Source organism: Heteronotia binoei, chromosome 9, assembly GCF_032191835.1.
Source record: "Heteronotia binoei isolate CCM8104 ecotype False Entrance Well chromosome 9, APGP_CSIRO_Hbin_v1, whole genome shotgun sequence".
NCBI lineage: Eukaryota > Metazoa > Chordata > Lepidosauria > Squamata > Gekkonidae > Heteronotia > Heteronotia binoei.
Window position 1 is genome coordinate 93,771,707 of NC_083231.1, and position 24,406 is coordinate 93,796,112.

General features: G+C 41.7%; 1 protein-coding gene across 1 annotated transcript in view; it reads left to right on the forward strand.

Moving 5' to 3' along the window:
• STPG2 (sperm tail PG-rich repeat containing 2) overlaps nucleotides 1–24,406 on the forward strand; it is a 303,935-nt gene that overhangs the window by 151,525 nt on the left and 128,004 nt on the right. Inside the window, exon 12 of the mRNA XM_060247026.1 lies at nucleotides 9,856–9,971. Coding sequence (XP_060103009.1) covers nucleotides 9,856–9,971 — 116 coding nt within the window. The remainder of the gene's footprint in view (nucleotides 1–9,855; nucleotides 9,972–24,406) is intronic.

A 24,406-nucleotide genomic window follows, 5' to 3' on the forward strand; every position in this document is an offset into this window, starting at 1 on the left:
TGGTGGTTGTACTGCACCAACAATAGGGCATTTTTGAGGTACCGTAATTCATTTGTAAGGTTGCCATAAGTTGGAAACAATGAAACTGAACACACACACACAAATTATTACCAAGAGCTTTTCTACTGCAAACTCCTCATTGGACAGAGATCGTCAGACTTTGTCTGAGTTACGTTAGGAATGCTTAAGTCTGAAATCTTGCTTTTCTTTTAACGTGGGTAGGAATGTGTTTGCATACCTTGAGAGGGAAAGAATTGCTCAGCAGACATTACAGTTTTGTCCTTCATCTTTAATGTAGCATCATCATTTCTCCCCACCCCCACCATCATTCATATTTAGCATAAGAGCTACCTGGAGATTATCCCAGAAATATCCTACCGAATATCACTTCCACAAGGCCGCTGCTGCATAAAATGTCTCTAAGCATTTCTTTTATGGAGTTAACCTAGAGTGACTTAGAGCCAAACATGATTTCAGAGCAGCTCTGAGGAAAGCAGAGCTTTCTTGAGAACTCAGCAGGTTAGATCTTACCTTCCGTTCACAGACTGTTGTGAATACTCCGCTGAGTCCTATTAACCTAAATGTTTTACTTATCCAGCATTTATGGAGTACTGTTCTGGAAAGCAAGCTTTTAACTCCTCTTTGTTGATTTTGCTCCCTAAATTAACAGCACGAGTAGTCTCACAAATTCTTTTCATCCTTTGGGGAAGATAGGCTTTATTGCCTTTCAGCAGGCTTTCAAAACACATAAAAAATGCTAACACTTGCAATAAAGAACTCTATTTTTTAATCTCTTATTGGTACTTAGTAATATTTTTTTTTATCTTGATCAACTGCAGGAAATGGGCCTAATAAAGGGTGCTTATCAACTAAGAGTATCTGCAATTGGTGGGAAAGTTGAAACTCTAGTTAGATTGAACAGTTGGGGTTACAATTCAGTGCGGTCTTCTCTATGCGGGGTCTCTTGAAATGAATGACAGCTGTGCCAGATCACTGAGGTGCTCTTTCTTACTAGCTTCCATTCATTTCACTGGGATTTGGGCCAGAGATCTTAACACTGGATTGTGTCCTGGAGATTCAAGGACCACCCAGCTGTTACGATTTCTTTTGGGTTAATTTCTTGAATCCCCCCTTACCTTTCATGTTTGAGTATATTATTCAGCATTTGACCTCCACAAGCTGGCAAGAAGAAATGCTAAATATTCAGCTTACATTTTTGAAGAGCCTGAAGCAAAAACAAAAGTGAGGAGAATGAACATTCTCCTGGCAGGCCAACAGCCAGAATCTTTCTTCCTGCGGCTTGTGCCTTGTTTGTTACAGAAGATACATCTAAATGTGTATTAAAAAAAATTTTTTGCTGTTTTTTAAAATAACAGCAAATCATATTAACATCACCTTGGGCCTTTTTCTTTTCTTTGCTTGTGAAATGACATTCTTCCATCTCTCTCACTGTCCATGAGGTTGTCAAAATTTTCAGCAGCAAAAACATACACCCAAAGGAAAGGAAAGGTCCCCTGTGCAAGCATCAGTCATTTCTGACTCTAGGGTGACGTTGCTTTCACAACGTTTTCACAGCAGATTTTTTTTTTACGGGGTGGGTTGCCATTGCCTTCCCCAGTCTTTTACACTCCCCCCCCAGCAAGCTGGGTACTCATTCTTCCAACCTCGGAAGCGTGGAAGGCCGAGTCAACCTTGGGCCGGCTGCCTGAATCCAGCTTCCACTAGAATCGAACTCAGGTCGTGAGCAGAGAGTTCAGATCACAGTACTGCAGTACTGCTGCTTTACCACTCTGTGCCATGGGGCTGCTATACACCCAAAGGGATTGTAGTAATAACAGGTTCTGGAAAGTCAAAAGCGCACACCCAAAGGCGTTGTACTAATAACAGGTTTCTAGTAAGTCATCCCATCAAGGAAGGGATTCCGAAATTTTAGCCATGACAGCAAAAGACCCAGGAAAACACACACATTGTGCTTAACATGTGGAAAGATGGATGGTGTCTGCTTCCTTCTTAAATGTGTGCTGAAGTTCTGCAGTATAGATGACTGTGGGTGGTCTTGGGTTGTTCTGTGTGGTCTGTCTGCACCATTTTGGTGGACTGTGCTCTAGCTTTGAACTTTTAGAGTTGTCTTGAAGTGGTGAAAATTCTTTTCTTCAGAGACACAGTTTGGTAGAGTTACACCTTCCTCTTCAGTTCCGTTTAGTCTTCTATGGTTGTTACAGAATTAGGGAATCTGTCTTCAAAATTGTCTTTTCATAGGACTAGCTTTTCTCTGCAGTTTTTTTTTTAAAAAAAACCCAATTGTGTTCTTTTATTCTTTTCTTCAGTCTTCACCACTTTCTTATCCTCCCCAGTAGTCTTCTATGATCCTTGGTGCCTGTGGTGATGAAGACCACTTTCAAAAGTTGTCATCTATATGAGGGGAAAACGATCTTCCACTGATAACCATGATTCTTTTGTCTGGGAGAACAGCACACTCTGGAGATCTATGTTTGCTGCCTTAAATTTACTAATTGTGCAAAGTGCAGAGGCAGTAGGTTATAGGAGATCATGGGCTGTAGGAGATAATGGGGGTGGATCCAATCACTCTGCTCAGTAAAGTCTGAAGCCTGCCTCCTGGTGAATGAACCATCCTCCATCTCATGTGGTTCAGAATCATTTAAGTTGAAAGAAAACTCTTAGGCTGGAGGCAGGCTTCAAACTTTGACCAGAATGGCTGGGTCCAGCCCTCTGCAACTAGGACTGATAATGGAAATCCTTTTGTGCATCATTCTAGTTCAAGGAGCCCTGGTGGTCAATAGTTTCACTTCTTTGGAGGAATTCTTCATGTCTAGCAAAGGCTTTTGTCTGAGTCATCAGAGAGCTACTGCAAGTTGAAATAAACACCATCTAGTCAGATTAACACAACTTTAAGGTGAAGAAATTGAAATTGTTAAAGAGTTTATATTCCTTGGCTCAATAATCAAACACAAGCAGAGCCGACCCTGCCACTAGGCAAACTAGGTGGTTGGCTAGGACCCCGGTGGACTGGGGGCGCTGAATTGGGTGCCCCCCCAGGTGACTCAGTGAGTCAACTGCACAGTGTCTGCCTCTCCGAGTTTCTTATACCTCTCGGGAGTTTCCTTAGAGACAGAGGCTTCCTCCCTGGTTTTGCACCACTGGCGTGCAAAAGCAAGGAGAGGATCTCTCCCCCCCCCCACATGCCTCTCAGGAGTCTCCAGAGAGGTGTGGAGGCAGGGGCTTTCTTCTTGCTTTTTGCTCCCCTGGGATGGAAAAGCAGGGAGAGCATCTCTCCTCCCCCCCTTCATTCTGTCCTATTGACCCATTCTTTCCTGAGCCCATAGGATAGAATGGAGGGATCAGGCTGTCTGTGCAGCATGACTCTGGAGAAAGGGTTTAAAGTTTAAATCTCCTTCTCTAGCATCACATGAAAGTGGCAGCCTGATCCCTCCATTCTGTCCTATGGGCCCATAGGAAAGAATGGAGTCCATTCTGTCCTATGGCCCATAGGATAGAATGGACTCTACTCTTTCGTATGGGCCAATAGAATAGAATGGAGGGATCGGGTCACCACTGCCACGCAGCTCTAGAGAAGGGAATATAAACTTTAAACCCCTTCTCTGGTGTGGCACTGCAGAGGGGGGGTGCACGGCCCTGAACACAAGGAAGACTGCAACCAAGAAATGAGGGGATTGGGATTGAGAAAGGCAGCTGTGAAGGAACTAGAAAAGATCCTTACATGTAACAATGTGCTGTTGGCAACCAAGATCAAGATAATTCATACTGTAGTATTCCTCATTACAGTGTTTGGGGTGGGATGGACAATGAAGAAAACTGATAGGAAGAAACTTAATTCATTTGAAATGTGGTGATGGAGGAATTTTATGAACACCATGAATAACCAAAAAAGGCAAATAAATGGGTCTTAGGTCAAATCAAGCCTGGACTCTCCCTAGAAGCTGAAATGACCAGAGGCTATTATACTTTGGTCACATTAGGAGAAGACAAGAGTCACTGGAAAAGACGACAATGTTAAGAAAAGTTGAAGTCAGCAGGAGAAGACCCAACATGAGATGCATTGACTAAGTCAAGAAGGCCATGACCTGAGTTTGCAAAAGCTGAGCAATGCTGTTAATGATAGGATGTTTTGGAGGACACTGATAGGGTCACCATAAGTTGGAAGCAGCTTGACAGCACTTAACACACGTGGTCAGATGTACAAGGAATTGACTACTGTATCTGCCCTCCAGATGTCTTTCATCAAGAGAGCTAGACTATAATCAAACACAAGTGAGATAACTCACTGAAAATGTTGAGACAGTGTGCGATTACAATAAAAAAAGCCAATGCTATGCTGGGGATTATTAGGAAGGGCATTGGCCAGTATCATAATGTCCCTGTATAAATCAATGGTGTGGCCTCATTTGGAATACTGTGTACAATTCTGGCCATCTCAAAAAAGATATTATAGCGCTGGAAAAAGTCCAGAAAAGGGCAACTATGAAGCTGCCTTCTACTGAATCAAACCTTTGGTCCATCAAAGTCAGTATTGTCTTCTCAGACTGGTAGCAGCTCTCCAGGGTCTCAAGCTGAGGTTTTTCACACCTATTTGCCTGGACCCTTTTTCGGAGATGCCGGGGATTGAACCTGGGACCTTCTGCTTCCCAAGCAGATGCTCTACCACTGAGCCACCGTCCCTCCCCTCAACTAGAATGATTAAAAGGCTGGAATGCTTTCTCTATGAAGAAAGGTTAAAGAACTTGGGGCTTTTTACCTTGGAGAAACATTGACTGAGGGGTGACATGATAGAGGTTTACAAGATTATGCATGGGATAGAGAAGGTAGAGAAAGAAGTACTTTTCTCCCTTTCTCACAATACAAGAATTTGTGGAATTGCTGAGCAGTAGGGTTAGAATGGATAAAAGGAAGAACTTCTTCACCCAAAGGTTGATTAACACATGGAATTCCCTGCCATGGGAGGTGGTGGCAGCTACATGCATAGATGGCTTGACGAGGGGATTGGATAAACATATGGAGCAGAGGTCCATCAGTGGCTATTAGCCACAGGGTATAGATGGAACTTTCTGGGGCAGTGATGCTCTGTATTCTCAGTTCGGGGGGGGGCAACAGAGGGAGGGCTTCTAGTGTCCTGGCCCCCACTGGTGGACCTTCTGATGGCACCTGTTGTTGTTTTTCATAGAGTCTTGGGCTGGATGGGCCATTGGCCTGATCCAACATGGCTTCACATATGTTCTTATATAATTCTAGGGAGTGACCCGATCCTTTTTGCTTTCTCAGCTTGGCTATGAATGCTTTGCCCCTCTCCATGCCCTTAGTTGCAGATAGCTGTTAATATTTTTGTTTTAGTGCAGACACTGAAGTACAAAATTGTACACACCTTAAGTGGGTTCTGAGCAGTGTTCCCTCTAAGCTGAGTTAACATGAGTTAGCTCACAGATTTTTAGCCTCCGGCTCACACGTTTTTGTCTTAGCTCAGGAAAGATGACCCCAGAGAACACTTAATTTATGCAGCAGTTCATAATTTTAATGCCAGTAGCTCACAACTTTAATCCCTGTAGCTCACAAAGTAGAATTTTTGCTCACAGGACTCTACAGCTTAGAGGGAACATTAGTTCTGAGTGTTGTGAGTTCCAGCTATTAATCTTCTCAGCATAACTGAAAGTAGGAGTTGAGAAAGGACAGCTGGATGGTTGTATAGTTCTCTGACCCTAATCTGAAGTGTCATTTACGTATATCAAAATGAGCCGTAGGCAATGTGCAAAAGGACAATTACAGTATGAACACACTATGGACTTCTCTCTTGACTGCCCCATTGCTCCCTTGTTACTTCAGAGTAACAGGCCATGTGAATACATTTCTCAAGAGACCCTTGACAGTTGCTGTGGAATAAACTGGGTCACCTGACATTGCCTTGGAAATGTCCATTATTGTTAATTGATTCTTAAATACTAGAAAAATAGCTCTCTGTGTTGGAGCAAAAATGAATAAAGGATACTCACGGCCCATCAAAGATTAACTAATGTAATAAGAGTTCTTATTGGTAAGCGTGTACTGAATCCAGAGTTGAGCGATGTGTCAGAATGAAGCATTAGGATGATTTCAGCTGTAAGGGTAGAAGATTGCTCTCATCCTCCCCCATATGTTCTCTACAGCGCATCAACCGTGGGAGTAATCATCCTTGGTTACCCTCTTGCTGTCCCTTCCTTTCTGTTCTTGCAATTAACTACAGCATCTTTTCCCTTGGCTCATTATAGTGAGCGGACATTACCATGCAGGCATAGCCCAGCCAGAGTCCCTTGAAGCTTAACAGGCTGACTGATCTTCCAACCTTAACAGCAGATGGCTACTGATAGCAAAAAGCCCTCCAGTCTCGCTGGTCAGTCAAATGCTCCTGGACTCTGTTCCTGAGACTAGAACATCTCCTTTCCACATTGTTCATACTTAATAAAACTGAACTTGTCTTTCAGTAACGTTACCTTTAAAATCTTGGTCTTCTTTTGTGTGCTAAAATAAAAAAATTCTTGATGGAAACATCCACCCACTTATAACCACAGTTCCTGTTTTCATGTACATTTTCTGCGATGTCCTTTGCACCCTCAAATTTGGGCCTTTTAATAGCAGCTGATTACTTCTTCTTCTTTTTAAAATAAACTTTTTTGAAAATAAGCTCATAACAGGAGCCTGTAGTAAAGTTGATGGCAGTTGAATTGTCCAGGATTCACAAACACGCCTCCTCCTGCAAAGGAAATTTACGCTTGGATTTAAGAGCTCCATTTTGTAAAGCAATCATTTTCCAGTCCTCCTCTTCTATACAGAAATGTTCACACTGAGGGGCCAGCAGCATAGATTTTCACTTTAAATTACCCATTGCTCCTGTTCTCTGCTGCGTTTGCCCTGTAGCATTGGTTGACATTTCATAGAGAGTGAACCTGCATAGGGCCAGAAAATATATAATTATAAGAATCACCTTCTCTTGATTTTCCCATTACGTACCAATCACAGTGCAGGCAGGCTTTTTGTAGGTGTTTGCTGTGGAGTGAAAGAAGTTTTATTCTTTGCTGACCTGTGATTAAAATGTGGCATTTTGGTAAATAAATAGGAGATAACTTCTGCATAATTCAGTTCTCAACTAAGGCTATAAGAAGCTGGTAATGCGAGTCTTTGACCTGTATCGCATAAGCAGCATACATATAATGGAAACTATATCCTAGGATAAAAAATATGTAGCAAAATGAAACTTCCCTCAGTGCTAAGTATACATATGCAGCAAGAGGAATGCTATTAGGTTGCTTTATAAGTGAGTGATTCTTTCATCCAGTCTAAAAAAATTCCCCTATCAGTTTAGAATAAGGTCTCATAGTTTCCTCACTCTCCCCTCCCCATTCATTAAATTATACCTTGCATTTTTAGCCTCCCAGTTTAAGAGTTTGTCCAGTTTAGCTAAGACCTGGGGCCACTGAGAATGGTTGCATTTTAGCATGCGTCCGGGTTATGGGCTGCATTCAGAGAGAGAGTAGAGGCAGGAGCCTGATGTTGCTGGGTCCTGAAAAGAGATGACACAATGTGCGCAGCTAGCACATTCGGCTTCTAATGTTTATAGTTCTGTATGTTGGAGAGGTTGTTTGGAAAAGGGTACATATTTCCATATGTGGTGGACATGCCCAATAATTTCTTTATTGTGGACACAGGTTATGATGGAGATTTATTATATTAAAAACGTCAATTCCATTATCTGCTAAAATTTGTCTCTTAAATGTTTGGGATGATTTTGAGATTCCTATTTTAAAGAAGGAGTTAATTTCTCTGCTGCTTAATGTGACTAAGTTCACTATAGCCATGTCCTTCCATAGAAGTTTGGTTGAATAAATGTTAGGAGTACTTGATTTTTAATAAAATCACTTATAATTTGGATGGGAGAGGGTCTTTAAAATATTTTAGTAAAATGGGTTATTTTTCTGGGTTATTTTTCACATGGAAAGTTTGGTTCAAATGAGCAATGTATGCTGGTTTGGCATTAGTTTGTGTTACTTGAGTACTATTTGTAATCTGGGTTTCTTTAGGGTTTTTTTGTGATTGGGTGGGTTTGATCTTGTCTGTAGAATTCTGTATATGATTCTGTGTGTATCTCTGTATTTTGAAATAAACTTGTTTGAAATATTTTTTAAAAAGCTACACATTTTTTGCAATATTTCCAGGGAAAGCACAACTGTGTTTTCACTTCTTGAATGAAGGGACCTGCAGATGTCACTTGCAAGAGGGAATGCAAAGTGTTGGAGAGATCCATCATGCTTTCTGTTCAAGTTTGGCCTAAAAAGCATCTGTGGCTGAAACACGACAGTGCATCTTGTTGATTGTGCCATTACAGCTAAAGTATTTTGTTGAGCATACACTGCTTGTCTCAGTGAACTGTTTTTGAGGCTAAAAATGCTACTTGTGTTCTTTGGAAGGAAGGGTTAAATGTAAGGAATATAAGTAGGTGGTAATGGTACACACTTTCATAATTGTACAATGAACAATGTGATGTATAGTGATTATTGCTACACTGAGCCACTGAGCAAATAGTTTTTATTTATTTATTAATTATTAGATTTATGATTTACCCCATCCCTGCTACTGCAGGCTCTGGGCAATGCGCAATAACTACAAAAACATCAAATATAAACAATGAAAATAGCAGTAATACAACAGTCTAAAAAGTCAGATGGTGAATTCTGGTTGTTTCATTTGCAGACTGCCAGCCACTTTTCAGGCAGGGAGGAAGAGGGGCGAAGTGAATGTAGAGTGCAGAAGAGGGTGTCAGCCAAGATGATAACCATCACTGTCCTCAACCAAGAGCCTGGCAGAACAATTCAGGCCCTGCAGAATTGCAAAAAGGTCCCACAGGTCCCTGATTGTATTTGGCAGAGACTTCCACAAGGTTGGGGCCAGGACTGAAAAGGCTCTGGCCAGGGTTGAGGACAGCTGGATTTCTTTGGGGTTGCGGACCACCAGCAAGTTGCTGTCTGTGGAGTGTAACACTCTCCTGGGGATATAACGGAGGAGACGATCCTGGTTCTGGAGACTGGAAATGCTGCCCATCAATTAAAAGTGCTCTTGCACAAAAGATTTTGAGAAAGATTTCCACAACATAAAAAAGCAATTTGTTCATTTTTGCATGTGTTAGGTCATTTGGTACTGTAACAGACCAAAAATGTGGCATGAAGGCACATTGTACTGTTGCTGGGTTAAAACTATTCAGATATCTATCTGCCTGATTATGGCATGGGTAGGAGACCTTCTAAAAGTTCATAAGAGCTATTTTGAGAGCTACCATTACTAGATGTGCTTGTGGCTTTGGACTAGTGCCAAAGAAACCAAAGTTCAAGCCCTTTACTCAACCATGAAGGAGACTGGGTAACTGTGCACCCCTCATTTTCTCTCAGTGTATCCCTTCTGCAGGCTCGTTGCAAGGAAAAAAATGGTGGAGTGGAAAACTGTTGACACTGCCATGAACTTCTTGGAGAATGGGGCAATAAAAATGTAATCTTTTATTGAAGACGGAGGGAGCAAATATACTAGTCTGCACCAAAAATGTTTTGGGATATTAATAATGCCTCTATTCATTCACCAAGCCAAGTGAATCTATAGAAGACACTTAAATAACCTGGTAGCATGTTGAAATGATGAACAGTGTTTTGGATTGGATTTATTAATTGTATTTTTGTATTTATGGAATATGATTGTAATCTCTGCTTTCTTTCATGGCTGTACTTTTGACAATAAATATGACTTGAGTGTTTATCTTCTAAAAGAATTGCTACTTTTCATGTTATCCTCCCCCCCCCCCATTTTTAGGACCAGGGGCTTACAATCCAGTTGTGAAGGCGACTTCCTGTCTTACTTTATGGGCTTCTCGGATGGAGCGTTTCAAAGAGGAAAAGGCTGATACTCCTGGTCCTGGAACATACAAGGTTCGTTGATATTTGATACTTATTTTTCAGCCGTTGCATACATTATGTCAGAACTTGTAATTACTTGAGTTGGTATAAAAATGTCTCCTGCTTGTAACACTTATCTGTATTATGAAATGAGCACAATTCCTCCTTGAATTCCTTCAGCTTGGAATATAAAGTTAGGTTCTGCCATGTGCTTGTTAGCAAACCAGGGCCCTGTTCACACAGCGTGTTGCGTCCGTGTTAAACTGACCCGGTTCTGTTCCAAATATCTTTGTTCTGGATATTATTGATCAGACTGCTGTGCTGCAATTCGAATAACTCAGTGGTGAAACGGTCTTCTGCCGTCCACATGACGGCACCATGCAGTTCTCCCCCCCCCCCCAATTACGCACATAGGCACATTAGGTGCATATGCGTGTAGGTCAGAAAATGTGGTTCTGCGCATATCGTTAAGTAGTAAAAAAAAAATGGCGACCGTAAACCGGATGTCTGAGGCTCCTTTTGCTCTAGGACAGCCTTCAGACATCCGGAAGTTGGTTAATATTGCAGCAGAACTATCCAGGCGGAGAAAACTACGAGGTGAAACCAGACAACTCAAAAAACACTGCAAAGGAGCAGATAACAAAATAATCTGATTTGGAGAAGGATTGGAGGGGGGCGACAACGATTGACTACCAGGAGGCTGATGTTGCTGTCTGATCAGCCACTTTTAATCCGGAAGGAAACAGCAGCGACAACTGATTAAACTGTGCATCTGAACAGGCCACAGGTTTCTAAAGCCAGTTACTTTGTAGCTGAAGTAGAGAGTGGTTTTTTTTGTCAACCCTTAAATTTTGATGAGACTGTGATTGTTGTGCATTATATGAACACACCATAGAGCAGCCTTTTGTTTGGTGATCAGCTTCCCTACTTGTAACATTGTTTTTAATTCTTTCTGGCAGAAATTTTGTGTGGTTTGCATTCTCCATGTTGATCTAAAACAGATTGTTGTTCTTGTCCATGGAATTGTGTGTTGGGGGTGGCGGCGGCAGAAATTGAATTTCCATGTGGTTCTCTGTCATGGCTGCTAGTGCTGTGAGACTGAAGCAGAGCACGTGAAACCAAAGTACATATCCCATTATGAACTGGGAGGAAATTCTTAGGAAATGGACAAACCTTTTTTTTATCCAAAACACTCACCAAAAATGCTTATCAATAAATTTCAAGTCAGTTCTGAACCAAGCTTAAGGTTAGTTTGTTTTTTCATCTTTTCATATCAGTTTCTTCAAGACAAGAAACATAGGTTGTAGGGACACAATCTGATATTTGCAGGTGCTATTAAGTTTAGACATTTATGCAGCTGGAAGCAAGATGTTGGTGCTTTCAGATGACAGTAAAATTCTTTGAACATTGTTTTGGTATTTGGCTGCAGTAAGACAGGACTGTTTCTGGGATTTTTTTTTTTGGGGGGGGGGATTAATAGCCTCAGAATGTTGTGACATAACTGTGTTCTTATTGAGACTAGCAGGCCAGTTCAAATGTCTTAATAAGGCATTTTGAGAGCTCGAACAGGTCTGTATTTCGTTGGGTTGGATCTAGCTGTCTTTTTCAGTCAGAGTTGCTGAAATTGCCTTTGTTAGCCTTCATCTCATATAGCTTTTGTCCACAAAGACCCCTCAATCCCCAACATAGCCTTTGGGAGGAAATAAAAGATGATTCCATTCTCTCTGTTTCACCAGTTTGGTGAAAGCCAGTTTGGTGTAGTGGTTAAGTGTGAAAACCCTTATCTGGGAGAACCAGGTTTGATTCCCCACTCCTCCACTTGCAGCTGCTGGAATGACCTTGGGTCAGCCATAGCTCTCACAAGAGTTGTCCTTGAAAGGGCAGCTTCTGGGAGAGCTCTCTCAGCCTCACCCACCTCACAGGGTGTCTGTTGTAGGGGAGGAAGATAAAGGAGATTGTGAGCTGCTCTGAGACTGAGATTCAGAGTGGAGGGTGGGATATAAATCCAGTGTCGTCATCTTCATTCAAAAAGCTGGTTGGATCCAACTCTTTATCTGCTTCGGTATTTGGCTTTCATGAAAAAAATGCACATTCCATATGCATGTAAGATGTGTATCCTGATTTTATAGATGAGGGAACAGCAATGCGTGCTTTATGGATTTTTCACCTGAAATTTTCTGCCCAGAGAAGTTAGTCTTGCAGATTTCTCTTCAGCTTTGGTAGGATGGAGATGTATCTTTTCTAAAATCTGTCATTTTTCCAACCTTTCATCTTATGAGCCCTGTTATAAATGTTGTACAGTTTTTGCCTTTGGTGTATTTGGATTTATGGTGGTTGTTAATGATTGGTTAGTTTCATTATATATATCAAATTTTATTGTGGGTGTCTTTGGCTGAAAAGTGTGACAGAAATATGAATAATTAATAAATGTACTTCTTTATTGAAAATTGAGGCTATATGTTTGACTGCAACCACTGTACCAGAGTGAGAACCATTAAGCCACTTTTATGATTTCAAAATAAAAACCTAGCATGTGCTGGGCTGAACTAGGAGATGGTGAACTTCAATCTCATCATGCTGTGACTGGACAAATCATTTATATGACCCAAAGGCACATCCCAATCACTCAGTCGTGAATTCACCACGTCACCAAAGTTCCCTTTATCATGTTACTGCCTATCACAAGGAAAGAAAAAAATCTTTCTATTCTTAAAGTCTAATCTAAAAATCTAAATAGTATAGAAGTTCTTTATAAGATCATGCTGTCACCATCGTGAAACTGGCTAAATTCCAATGTTATCCATATGGGAGGAAAGCAGTTCTGTCAAGCAACCTCTTGTACACATTCCAAGTTCCATCCATCCACCTGTCTGAGGAAAGCTTATGATAGAATCTGCACTGTACATGGAATGTTATCCTGATGCTGTAAATTGTCTTGAAGACATCGATGTTGGAAAGGCAAGACAGTAATCTTTGAAATAAATAAAAATGTGTGCTGCTGCAGGGCCTAATTGTCCTGTCCTCAGGTCAGCTAAGCTGCTCTAACTGCCTGATAAGTTGGTGTCAAAACTCAAAACATCCTCAGGGGTTACTTTCTAATACAGAGCTAGGAATTGCAGGCACAAAAGGAAAGCATAGAACACAACAAGACTTCTTATATGTTCCCTCAAGCCTTTCTGTCCTAGTTCAGGCCTGTATGTTACGGTATACAGAACTTGTTTGTTTCAAGAATTAATAACAGGGAACAAAGATGCCTTTTAGATTGAAGACCAAAGGAAATTGGGTGTGTGTGTATTTTTTGAGGTAGAGGCACCAAAGAGGCACACAACTTTTCAGTGATAAATGCTTTGCCCGTGGAGGGGTCACTGCTTATAAATTCTTCAGGTCTCAATGATTTCTGACCTTCCAGAAATAGGTTGAGACTGTCTCTTTCCATTGGCCCTTTACAAGATTATACACTGATTAGTTTTGTTCTGCCCAGGACTTTTTGTGTAGCAGGAACACCTTTGCATATTAGGCCACGCACCTCTGATGTAGCTAGTCCTCCAAAAATTTACAATAGGCCCTGTAAGAAGAGCCCTGTAAGCTCTTGGAGGATTGGCTACATCAGGGTGGTGTGACCTAATATGCAAAGGAGTTCCTGCTACAAAAAAAGACCTGGTTCTGCCTGTGATTTCTATATGTGCCTCTTTTTATTTCAATTATGTTTTATGTGGACTCATTGTAACAAGACCCACTAGGACTAGCAGAAGATAACAAGATGTTCCATGAATGAAATCTTCTGTGGTCTCTTATTTATTTTTAAAATGTTGCTGAGGCTATGATTTTATGGCAGCTGTAAGCCACCAGAATGGTTCCTTATGGATGGAATTAATAATCTAATAAATAACATTTCGAACCTTATATTAGTCACATAGCCAAATTTCTGAATCATGTAGTATCCTAATGCTTTATACTTTCATTCCAATTTCAAGGCAATATTTGAAAGACCGATCTGTTTGCAGAAATTCAATAGCATAATTTATTCTTTATTTTACCAAAAATATGCAGATATGTTAACCCAAGCTGCAACAGTCAATTTAGATACAGTACATGCAAATTAATGCATCATTTAAAACAATTTTTATATGTTAGCCAATTTTATGACATTTCTGTCATGTTGAATGATAGTTTCTTTTTTAACTTGACAGGGTAAAATTTGGTGGTATGACAAAATCTTTCCACTCCTCCTCTTTAGAATGCAAAATTTCCTTTTATTTCTCTGCCTTACAAATGTATTATTAACCTGATCCTTAGCCTACTGTAGGCTGTAATACGAGAACTTGCAAAATATAATTATATAGCTGTGTATGGTAATATTTTCTCTGTCATCTCAAATGTTGTTTAGTGACTTACAGAAAGTAGCTTAATTTTTTTCCCCCAATAAAGTACTATGTACAAAGCCTAGAATCAAGTAGCAAGTAGGGATCCTTTGAACTTTGCAGCAAACAGGTTCAGCAGGCAAATATACCATGACCAGCAACTGTGATCCCCTGTGAGCTGATCCTCAAATCTGTTTGCCTCAGCGCCATCCACCTCCAAGCATCCGAAAAATAGCTTTATGGTTTCATAGGAGCTTTGGCATTTCACTTTCACTGCCTTCTGCCTTGCAAGCAGCTTTCATATCTGTGCAGTAGAAAACAGTTCTCCCCCAGGATCATGAATGGTTGGGTCAGGTAATTAAATGATGAGGGGGGATACTATGACTCCCATAAGAATGGATGCAAAAGCACATGCATGAAATAAACTCAACAATACAGTGTGTTTAAACACACTGGTAAGACTTTTTAAACTTGTATTTATAATTACAGGCCAACAAGTTAATTTGTTCACTATTCATTCATTCATATTAGGAGTCCTCAACTTTTTCGAGCCTGCAGGCATCTTTGGAATGACTAAGGCTGCCACAGGAGGTGAAGCTAATCACAAAATGTCAGGGAGTTAGTAGCCAGTTGGAGGCAGGGGATCCCCCAGCTAGGAGGCCTTCTCCCTGCTTCAGGGTCATCAGAAGGCAGCGGGGGAAGGAAATTGCGGTGTACTCCATTATACTCTATGGAGACCAGTTCCCATAGGTTATAGTGGAGAATTTATCCACAGGATCTGGGGCTCAGGGGTGTGTGTGTGTTTTTGAGGTAGAGGCACCAAAGTTCCAGCATAGCATCCGGTGCCACCTGAAGTTTCAAAAAGACTGGGCCAGGGTGTCCAATTCTATGAGCCCCCCCAAAAGGCGCCCCTATCCTTCATTATTTCCAAATGGAGGGAAGGCATTTAAAAGGCATGCGGTCCCTTTAAATGTGATGGCCAGAACTCCCTTTGGAGTTCCATCATGCTTGTCACACCCTTGTCATGCTTGTCACACCCTTGTCATGCTTGTCACACCATCATGCTGGCTCCACCCCCAAAGTCTCCTGGCTCCAGTCCCAAAGTCCCCAGATATTTCTTAAGTCAGACCTGGCAACCCTAGCAGTAGCTCTTTAACATTTCAGTCAGAAGCTCTGTTTATCAAGATACCTTTTTAAAGTGAACCTGTTGCTTTAAAATATTTTCTTGCAGACATAGGGGTTATCTTCAGTCACGCAGTGAAGAACATTGTGCTGTGGTGGCAGCTGCTGCCAAAGCAAATTTCTGAACAGCCAGTTAGAAGCCAAGCTCGGTAACAGCCTCATCTAGCCCCATGCACCTTCTACAAGCTCTTGGTGATCACCAGGAAAAGTGTCAGATGCCATGACAGGGCTCCCTGGTTTATAATAATTAGGTACTGAGTCAGAGGTGTAAAACGTGGCCCGGGGGCTGAATCATGCCCCCGAGCAACTGGCTGTCATCTGCTTCCTACTCCCTCTCTCCTGCTTCCTTCAGCTTAACAGCTTGCTTTGCAAGGCTTGCTCAATCACACAGAAGCTACAGAGCAGAACCTCTATTTTCTCCATTTGCTGAGGCTCCTCCCTTGGGGAAGAAGGGGGAGAGGAGACAGAGCTTGCTTTGCCAGGCTATCTCAATCACACAGCAGAGCTACTGAGCCAAGCCTCTCTTCCTTCTATTGGCTGAGGCTTCTCCCTTTCCTGGTCCCCTGGGGAAGGAAGGAAAGAGCCAGAGCTTCCTTTGCCCAGTTCCTTGGATCCCATGGGAGAAATACAAAGAAAGTATCTTTAAGACTAATGAGTGCTAATGTTTTAAGGTTTTTTTTTTTTAAAAAATCTTTAATTGTGTTTGTCTGTGTCCTTTAGAAAGTTTATATCTCTGCTATCTAATCTCAAATAAGTACACACATGGCGTGGCCCAACATGGCCCATCCCAACAAGGTTGCATTTATGTCAGATTTGGCCCTCATAAAAAAAATGAGCTCGACACCCCTGAGTGGTGAGTAGTAAAATCATGTCTGTGGAAGAGGAGAGGAAGTAGGACTCTGATCAAATTGTGCAGGTGTCTGCATGTATGAACTAATATCAATTACAGTGTATTTTTTAATACATGAAAAGCAGCCCAGCAAATAGGCTCAAACTGAGCAGTGGGTGTTTATATATATATTTTGGAAAAATAATCCAAGTCTGGAGAAGCTTGATATTAATATTTATTTAAAAGCGAATGTTAGTAATATTAGCCTGGTAGTCCTAAATGGGCAACCTAAATGGGAGATGTGGAGTCATAAGCAGTGGCCTAGATTTCTTGTTGAGAATTTCATCTAATGCTGTCACTCAGCACAGAGCTACTGACTCATTGCAGTAGGTTTCAAATTGCTATGACTGAAAGGTGAAACAAGGTCTTCATTCTTATTCATTCTCTTTAATCCTTGAGGGCTTATGTATGTTTATGAAAATGAGATGAATTGAGAATAATTTGAAAAGTGAAGGGCATGAGCTGGAATGCTTGTGTTAAGTTTCATGGCTAGGCCATCTGGAGGACTGTGAAACTGACACTGTGTGTTTGTGACTTAAAAACATTAAAAGAATACTGCTGTATAATATCACAGATCTATACCATATCCAGCAGACTGTTTCCACAGTGGCCAATCAGAAGGCCCCTAGAAGGCCACAAGCAGGAGACAATGGTAACAGCTCTCTCCTGTAACCCCCTAGCAAGCTAGACACTACCTGTGAACATGGAGATGCCTTTTAGTCATCATGACTCAGAGACCTGTTCTTAGGGTTGTCATTCTTCAGGTGGTGACTGGAGATCTCCTGGAATTACAGCTGGTTTCCAGATAAAAGAGATTAGTTCCTCTGGAAAAAAGATGGCTACGCTGGAAGGTGAAGTCTATGGCATTGGGCCTCCCCAAACCCTATCATCCCCAGGCTTCACTCCCCAAATCTCCAGGAATTTCATAATTCAGAGCTGGCAACCCTACCTGTCCTCCATAAATGTGCAAACAGTCCCCTTTTAAAGCCATATGAACTAGTAGCATCATCATATCATATGGCAGTAAATCCTCAAATGGATTTTTCAAGATGATTATGCCTTTTTTATTTTAGAGCCTGGGGCAGTCATGCTGGCTTGGAACTCAGTAGTTTGTAGCGCATAGGAGTGAATGGGGGTGGTGGGTAGTGGTCATAAACTTCCTTTGTGCATAGAAGCCCTTAGGTATACCTAAATGAGCTATCCGGATTGAAACCTTAGGTTGTCTTATGTTCTCCACTAGTCTGTGGGATTTCTCCTTTTGTTTCACTTCCTCAGGTTCACACAGGGCCAGCCCTAGACTGTCTGGCACTCTAGGCAAGGCTAATTTCTGGCGCCCCACCCCTGCACTGATAATGTCACCAAGTCACATAGGGGGCACTCAATTTGGTGCTCCCAGAAGGCTGGTGCTCTAGGGAACTGCCTCGTTTGCCTAGTGGGTGCACACTGATCCTAATAGCCTTGAAGGAGGCTGAAGTCCCATTGGGCCCCTGTGATATATAAACAACTAACATCCCCTTCTTAGGCAAGGTGTTTGGGCATATGTGGGCTGGGTCACCCAAAACACTGATGTCACTTCACAAGGCTTATTTTGCATGTCCCTGAGGATCCTCCTGGTGGCCCCAAACCAGGGGATCCCCCACCCCCTGCACGAGTTTGGCAGCCCTATTTGGTTGAGGCAGTGGACATCTAAATACTTTGGCTTCCCCCCACCTATATTGCCCAGGTGAATTGTCCTTTTAGAGATCACCATGGCATCTGCTGAGTAGGTTCTTTTATTGTCAGCACATGTCCAGCACTGGAGGTACCTGCGAATAATGGAAATTGAAATTTTCTGCCATTTGTTGCTGTTTTAGGAATTTTAACTGTGCATGAATTTGTATTTATTGTTAGACTTGTATTTTAATCTGTTGTGATCCACACTGAGCCCACTTGTGGGGAGGACGGGATATAAATCTGATAATAAATTTAAAAATGGCACAAGAACTTCATATATAGTGCCTGCTATACACATAGTGATCATATCTAGGGAGTGAGATATTTTATTCATGTTCTTAGTGGTTGCTCCCCATCCGAATTTTTCTTTCTCATGAATTTCACTAGAAGCTAAATATGAACGGTTCCTGGCAGTCAGATAAGACTAATTGCAGGGGGAAAAAAGTTTGGAGGTTTGAAATCAAGCTGCAGTTTCACGTACATGTTCTATGCCTTGTGTGCCTTCCTTATCAATTCCCTGTTTAGCACCAAGTAGAGATGCTGCTGAACTTTTCCTGCTTTGTAGATTAATATATAGTTCTGCCATTCTCATTAAATTCAGAAATATTATGAGGAGGAATGATGCTTACCCAAGAGCTCTTCAGGTTGTAAATTTTAAGTGATCACTTTCTAATCTGTCTTAATGTCTGAGCTGTATGCATGAGAGATTGGGGGTGGGGAGAACCTGATGTGCCTAGCCAGATGGATTATCTGAGAGAAACTGCAGTTCAGCGGATGGACACTAAGCTGGTTGTAAGCTTCATAGAACACAATGGGACTTAGTTACAACTAAACTCACTCAAGTTTGGGCTCAAGGGAGGGAAGGAAAGGGGAAGTCCTGAGCAGTCCAAGCACTTGTAATCAGCATGATCCATTCATGCTGTTTCAGAAAAGAGCTGATTGTGGTGAGCTCTTCTGTCTCTCCTACTAACCATAGTCCTCCATGGTATCTGTTAACAAAGGGTTAGTGCTTTTCTTCCAAACTAGAATTGGAAACCATAGCTTGAAATGGTCTAAAGAAAGGCGACTATCTATTTGTCAGTTCAGAAGTAAGAAATGCTAACTAAGAAACAAAAAAAGGGGCCTGTTTTCTAGGGAGGAGAAAGCATATCAGTCTTCCAAATCACACAAGAGAAATAAAACAGGGGTGGCCAAACTGCGGCTCAGGAACCAAATATGGCTCTCGCACATATTGTGTAGCTCTCTAAGCCCCCACTGCCCTGTCAGCCAGCTTGGAGAAGGCATTTGTCTCTTTTAATCACTTCTCCAAGCCAAGCCAGCTGGCAGCTTGGAGAATGCATTTAAAGTTAAAATTGCTTTCTTTTCACCTCTCCCTCCCTCCCCCATCTATTTTCCTTTCTTCTTTCCTGTCTTTTGGTTCTCAAACATCTGACATTCATGTCTTGCGGCTCTCAAATATCTGATGTTTACTTTATGTGGCTCTTACATTAAGCAAGTTTGACCACTCCCAAGTAAACCATCTGCCCACACCACCCTTCCTGGGGAATCAACAAGGTAAAAGTATAGTAGATAAGAAAGATCCCCTTTCTTTTCAAACAGGCCATAAGATACACTGCAGTCTTACTTACAGAGAGGTGATGGTCAGAAATGCCATCAAGTTGCAACTGACTTTCGGTGACCCTGTAGGATTTTCAAGGCAAGAGACAACAAGAGGTGGTTTGCCATTGCCTGCCTTTGCCTAGCAGCCCTGGACTTTCTTAGTGGTCTCCAATCCAAATAGTAACCAGGGCCAACCCTGTTTAATGTCCGAGGTCTGATAAGATCAGGATGGTTTGGGCCATCCAAGTTAGGGCATAGAGAGTTAGTCTGTTTCAGTGAGCTTAGATTGGGATAGTAGCACAGGATTGGACTGTTAGTTGTATTAAAATGAATTGTATATTAAAACTACACAGCAGTTTTCAGACTATTCTAGGGAACCGGGGAGTCCTTAATAGGTTTCTCTGAAAGTCAGGTTTCCCCTTTCAGTAAGCAACCTCAGGTGTTTACTAGTTTGCATTCTCAGCTCAAATAGAGTAATGGTGAGGCCCCAGAGTTGTGATCAGTGCCCCACATGGACTGAATGTGCTTCCTAGGATATGCTCCTTGTTCTCTGGCAGAAATGTACAGTAAGTCTTCCGGAATAGATTAATTGATGCTGGTTTGAAAAGCACTGGTTTAGTGGAATGTGCAGAGCTCTCTCTGCCATTCAAGTTGCATATGTTGCTGAGATGTTAGCTTCTGCTTTTCTAGGAGTGTAAATTATTCATTTGGTTCCAGCAGATGACTCTAACAACACGGTTCAACTGGCCAGCGTATGCCAAAACGCTGTGGTGTCAAATTAATTGTGATTGGAGCCTTGCAAATAAACCCACTGAGAGTGCTATAAAGGCTCAGAAGATGAGCTTGTGAGATGCTGATGAGGCACTGAAAGAGAGACCAGCTGAGGCTCCAGATCTCGACTGCAACCACCACCAGCTTAATGTCTAGAAGATGACTTTATTATACAGATACTGACCACATCCATGCAGCATGAATCAAAAAGCTGTGTGTCTCCAGTGTAACAGCTGTGCTGTTGGCCAGGAGCCTCTGTGTTTATATCTCCATCAGCAGTGTCTTGTTTTGGCCCAGTTATTTGTGTACAGAGCTTTGCAAGCAGAGTGAACGATAGCATCAGTATGACCAAGGCTCTCTTATAATGGTGTAGATTTCTTCAGCACCATTAGTCAGATATTAAAAGGTTGGTTTCTTTGACATGCGAATACAAACATGAGGCTCACAGAGCTGTGCTGAAGTACAAAAAGATCTTTTGCACAGTCTGCAAAAGAGAAGGGCTTCTGTCTTCACAACAATCAGTGCAGAGTTGTTGAAGGGTGGGTAGAAGGGCTTTTGACAGCATAGTATGTTATAGCAGCCATGCAATTTGCTAGGAATGCTGCTGAATCCCTGAAATAATCACAATAGGGTAGAGATTCAAAGTGCCTGGAAGCAATGAATCACTTCTTGAGCAGATGACATCCTTGCTGAAGATGAGAAACAATTAGGTTCCATTTCTGGATCTGTTTTGAGTAACTCCCATGAACATTTAGCATTTGTACTAAGAATGGGTACAGGCACAATCTGTGTTCTGTTCAAGTCTCTTATCAAATCTCCTCCCACGGACGATCTCCCATTTTACTGTAAGCAGCACCATCCATTAAAATATTGTTCATTATACTTAATTCAAGGAAGGAGTTTCTTTTCCATTGCACCTTTTTTGGGATTGTGTTACATCATCAGTCTCTCTGCATGCCCTTGGAATTGGCAATGACTTAAGTGGGGTGTGGGTGGGTGGGTGGGTATCCTAGTGAACCACAGGTTTATAGAATTCAAAAAAAGGAAAAACAAAACAAATCAATAAATCATCAACTATTAAAACTATCTAAAAACATCTGCAAGAAATTTAACAACAGCTTGCAACCAGTCCATAACATTAGAAAATAACAATTTCAAGATAATATAGTTACTAGAATGCTGAACATCAGAATTAATAAAAGCTCCCAATATATTGCACCAGATTTAACAAACAAAGGCCAATGTACATGTGCAAGACAGTTTCTTTTGCTCCAGAAGCACAAGAACACTTCTTTTCCATCCAGGGAATGGTTTAAAGCCTTCCAGTATATTCAGCTGCTAGAAGTGAATTGCATCTTGTTAATAAAATTAAATGTCTGTATTCAGGGTTTTGCATAGTGATCAAATATTTATTTATTTAGGAGATTTATATTCTGCTCTACCCCATGAATGGACTCAGGGTGGATTGCAACATAAATTAACAACTAAAACAAAAGCATTGAAATCACCAGTAAAAAATCACAATCTCATAATTAGAAACAGGAGACAAGAATAGTTCACAAAATTCCATGCCAGCACAGGCAATTCCATCAACAGGTATGCAGCCACATTTTGCACCAGCTGGGAGTTTCCAGATTAGCCCCAAAAGCAAGCCCATGTAGAATGAGTTAGTGACCATGATAGTTAGTGACAATAAAACAAGTAGTGAGAATATACCTGTAATATAGAGAACACTTCCTATACAAACCAGTAATTAGCCCAGACCATATTGAACAGTGTCATCCAACCCTTCTTTTTTCCTCTCTGTTTTCTTCTCAGACCTATTCAGAGGTAGGAATGTGCAAAAAAAAAAAAGGGGGGGGGTTTAACCTGAAACATAGCGGTATTTTCCAATATTACTCAATACAGGTATGATATTTGGATTCAGGATTTTTTGGAAATCCTAATTTTTTCCAGCTCCATTATACACTGTGTCAACAGTATAGTCAATATGAACATATGAAGCTGCCTTCTACTGAATCAGACCCTTGGTCCATCAAAGTCAGTATTGTCTTCTCAGACTGGCAGCGGCTCTCCAGGGTCTCAAGCTGAGGTTTTTCACACCTATTTGCCTGGACCCTTTTTAGCGGGAGATGCCTGGGATTGAACCTGGGACCTTCTGCTTACCAAGCAGATGCTCTATCACTGAGCCACCGTCCCTCCCCTATAACCATGGTTATAGTAACCATGGGGTAACCATTATAGTCAATAGTAACCATGGGGTAACCATTATAGTCAATAGTAACCATAGGCTATAATGGAGAAATGATCTGGGGCTCGGGGGGGGGGCTGTTTTTTGAGGTAGAGGCACCAAATTTGCTGCACAGCTGCTGGTGTCTCACCTCAACCCCGCGCCCCCCCAGTTTCAAAAAGATTGGACCAGGGGGACCAATTCCATCTGCCTCCATCCTCCATTGGTTTCAGTTGAGGGGCGGGGGAAGGTGTTTAAAAGGGGTCACAGTCCAAGCCATGAGTGAACTCCAAGGGTGTTTAAAGGGCTTGCAGTTCCTTTAAACACCTTCTCCAAGTGGTAAGTTCACCCAGAAGGTGCTTTAAAAGGACTGCAAGCCCTTTAAACATCCTTTAACTTCAGCTATCGGACAGTCCTGAAAAATCCCAAATATTTTTGGGATTTTGGCTTCTTGGCCGTTTCTGATAGCCAATCCCCTCCCTCCAATGTATTTCCAGCTGAAATAATAGCTGTAAAATAGTTCTAAGGTATTTTTAGATATTTTTTCCAGCTTGGATATAGCAGAATGCACACCCTAATCAAAAGTTAGAGTTCCAGTGCTGCATAGAGGAACTTTGGCTTCTCTTGCATTGGTGTACAGAGCTATTCACCTGTAGAGTGACAGTGGCCATTCTCATGTGGCAACTGGTCACAGAACAGATGCATGGCTTACAAACATGCTGGTAGGGCAGGTGATTGTCACAGAGTATGTAATGTTCAAGGCTGGCTTGGTTGAGGGGGAAAGGCATCACTTGGAGAGTGAGTTGGATGAATTGACCCATTCTTCAGAACTTTCTCAGGGCACAGTCCTAGAATATATGAAATAAAGAGAAAGACTGGTTTGACTAATGGTTTGCATGCATGCTGCCTTTGGCAAAATAACCATAATCCCACATATTTGGAATTGACCTACTGCCTCTCCTCCTAGATCATCAGAATCAGGCAGTGTGGGACAAGTAATAATGATGTTTAATGTGAAATTGGGACAGAGACTGTGGAAGCTTTGGGGCCTGAGGACTTGTTAGTTGGTGGCCAGGGCAAGGAGCCTGAATTTCAAACATTCAGTTCAGCCAGACATTGCTTGTGGAACTTATTATAATTCATTAGACGTTGGCATTGCAGATAATACCTTCCATTCATTCATGCTTACAGGTTCCTATGACTTCACCAAAATCCTAGAAGCTCACCCCCATCTTTAAAAAGGGTTCCAAAGGAGATCTGGGAAATTACAGGCCAGTCAGTCTGACTTCAAAACCGGGAAAGTTGGTAGAAACCATTATCAAGGACAGAATGAGTAGGCACATTGATGAACACAAGTTATTGAGGAAAACTCAGCATGGGTTCTTGCCTCACTAACCTGTTACAGTTATTTGAGGGGGTGAACAAACATGTGGACAAAGGGGGACCCAATAGATGTTGTTTTCCTTGACTTCCAGAAAGCTCTTGATAAAGTTCCTCATCAAAGACTCTTTAGTAAGCTCAAGAGTCATGGAGTAAAAGGACGGGTCCTCTTGTGGGTCAAAAACTGGCTAATTAATAGGAAGCAGAGAGTGAATATAAATAGGCAGTCTTTGCAGTGGAGGACAGTACGCAGTGGGGTGCCGCAGGGCTCAGTACTGGATCCCATGCTCTTTAACTTGTTCATTGAACATATGAACATATGAAGCTGCCTTATACTGAATCA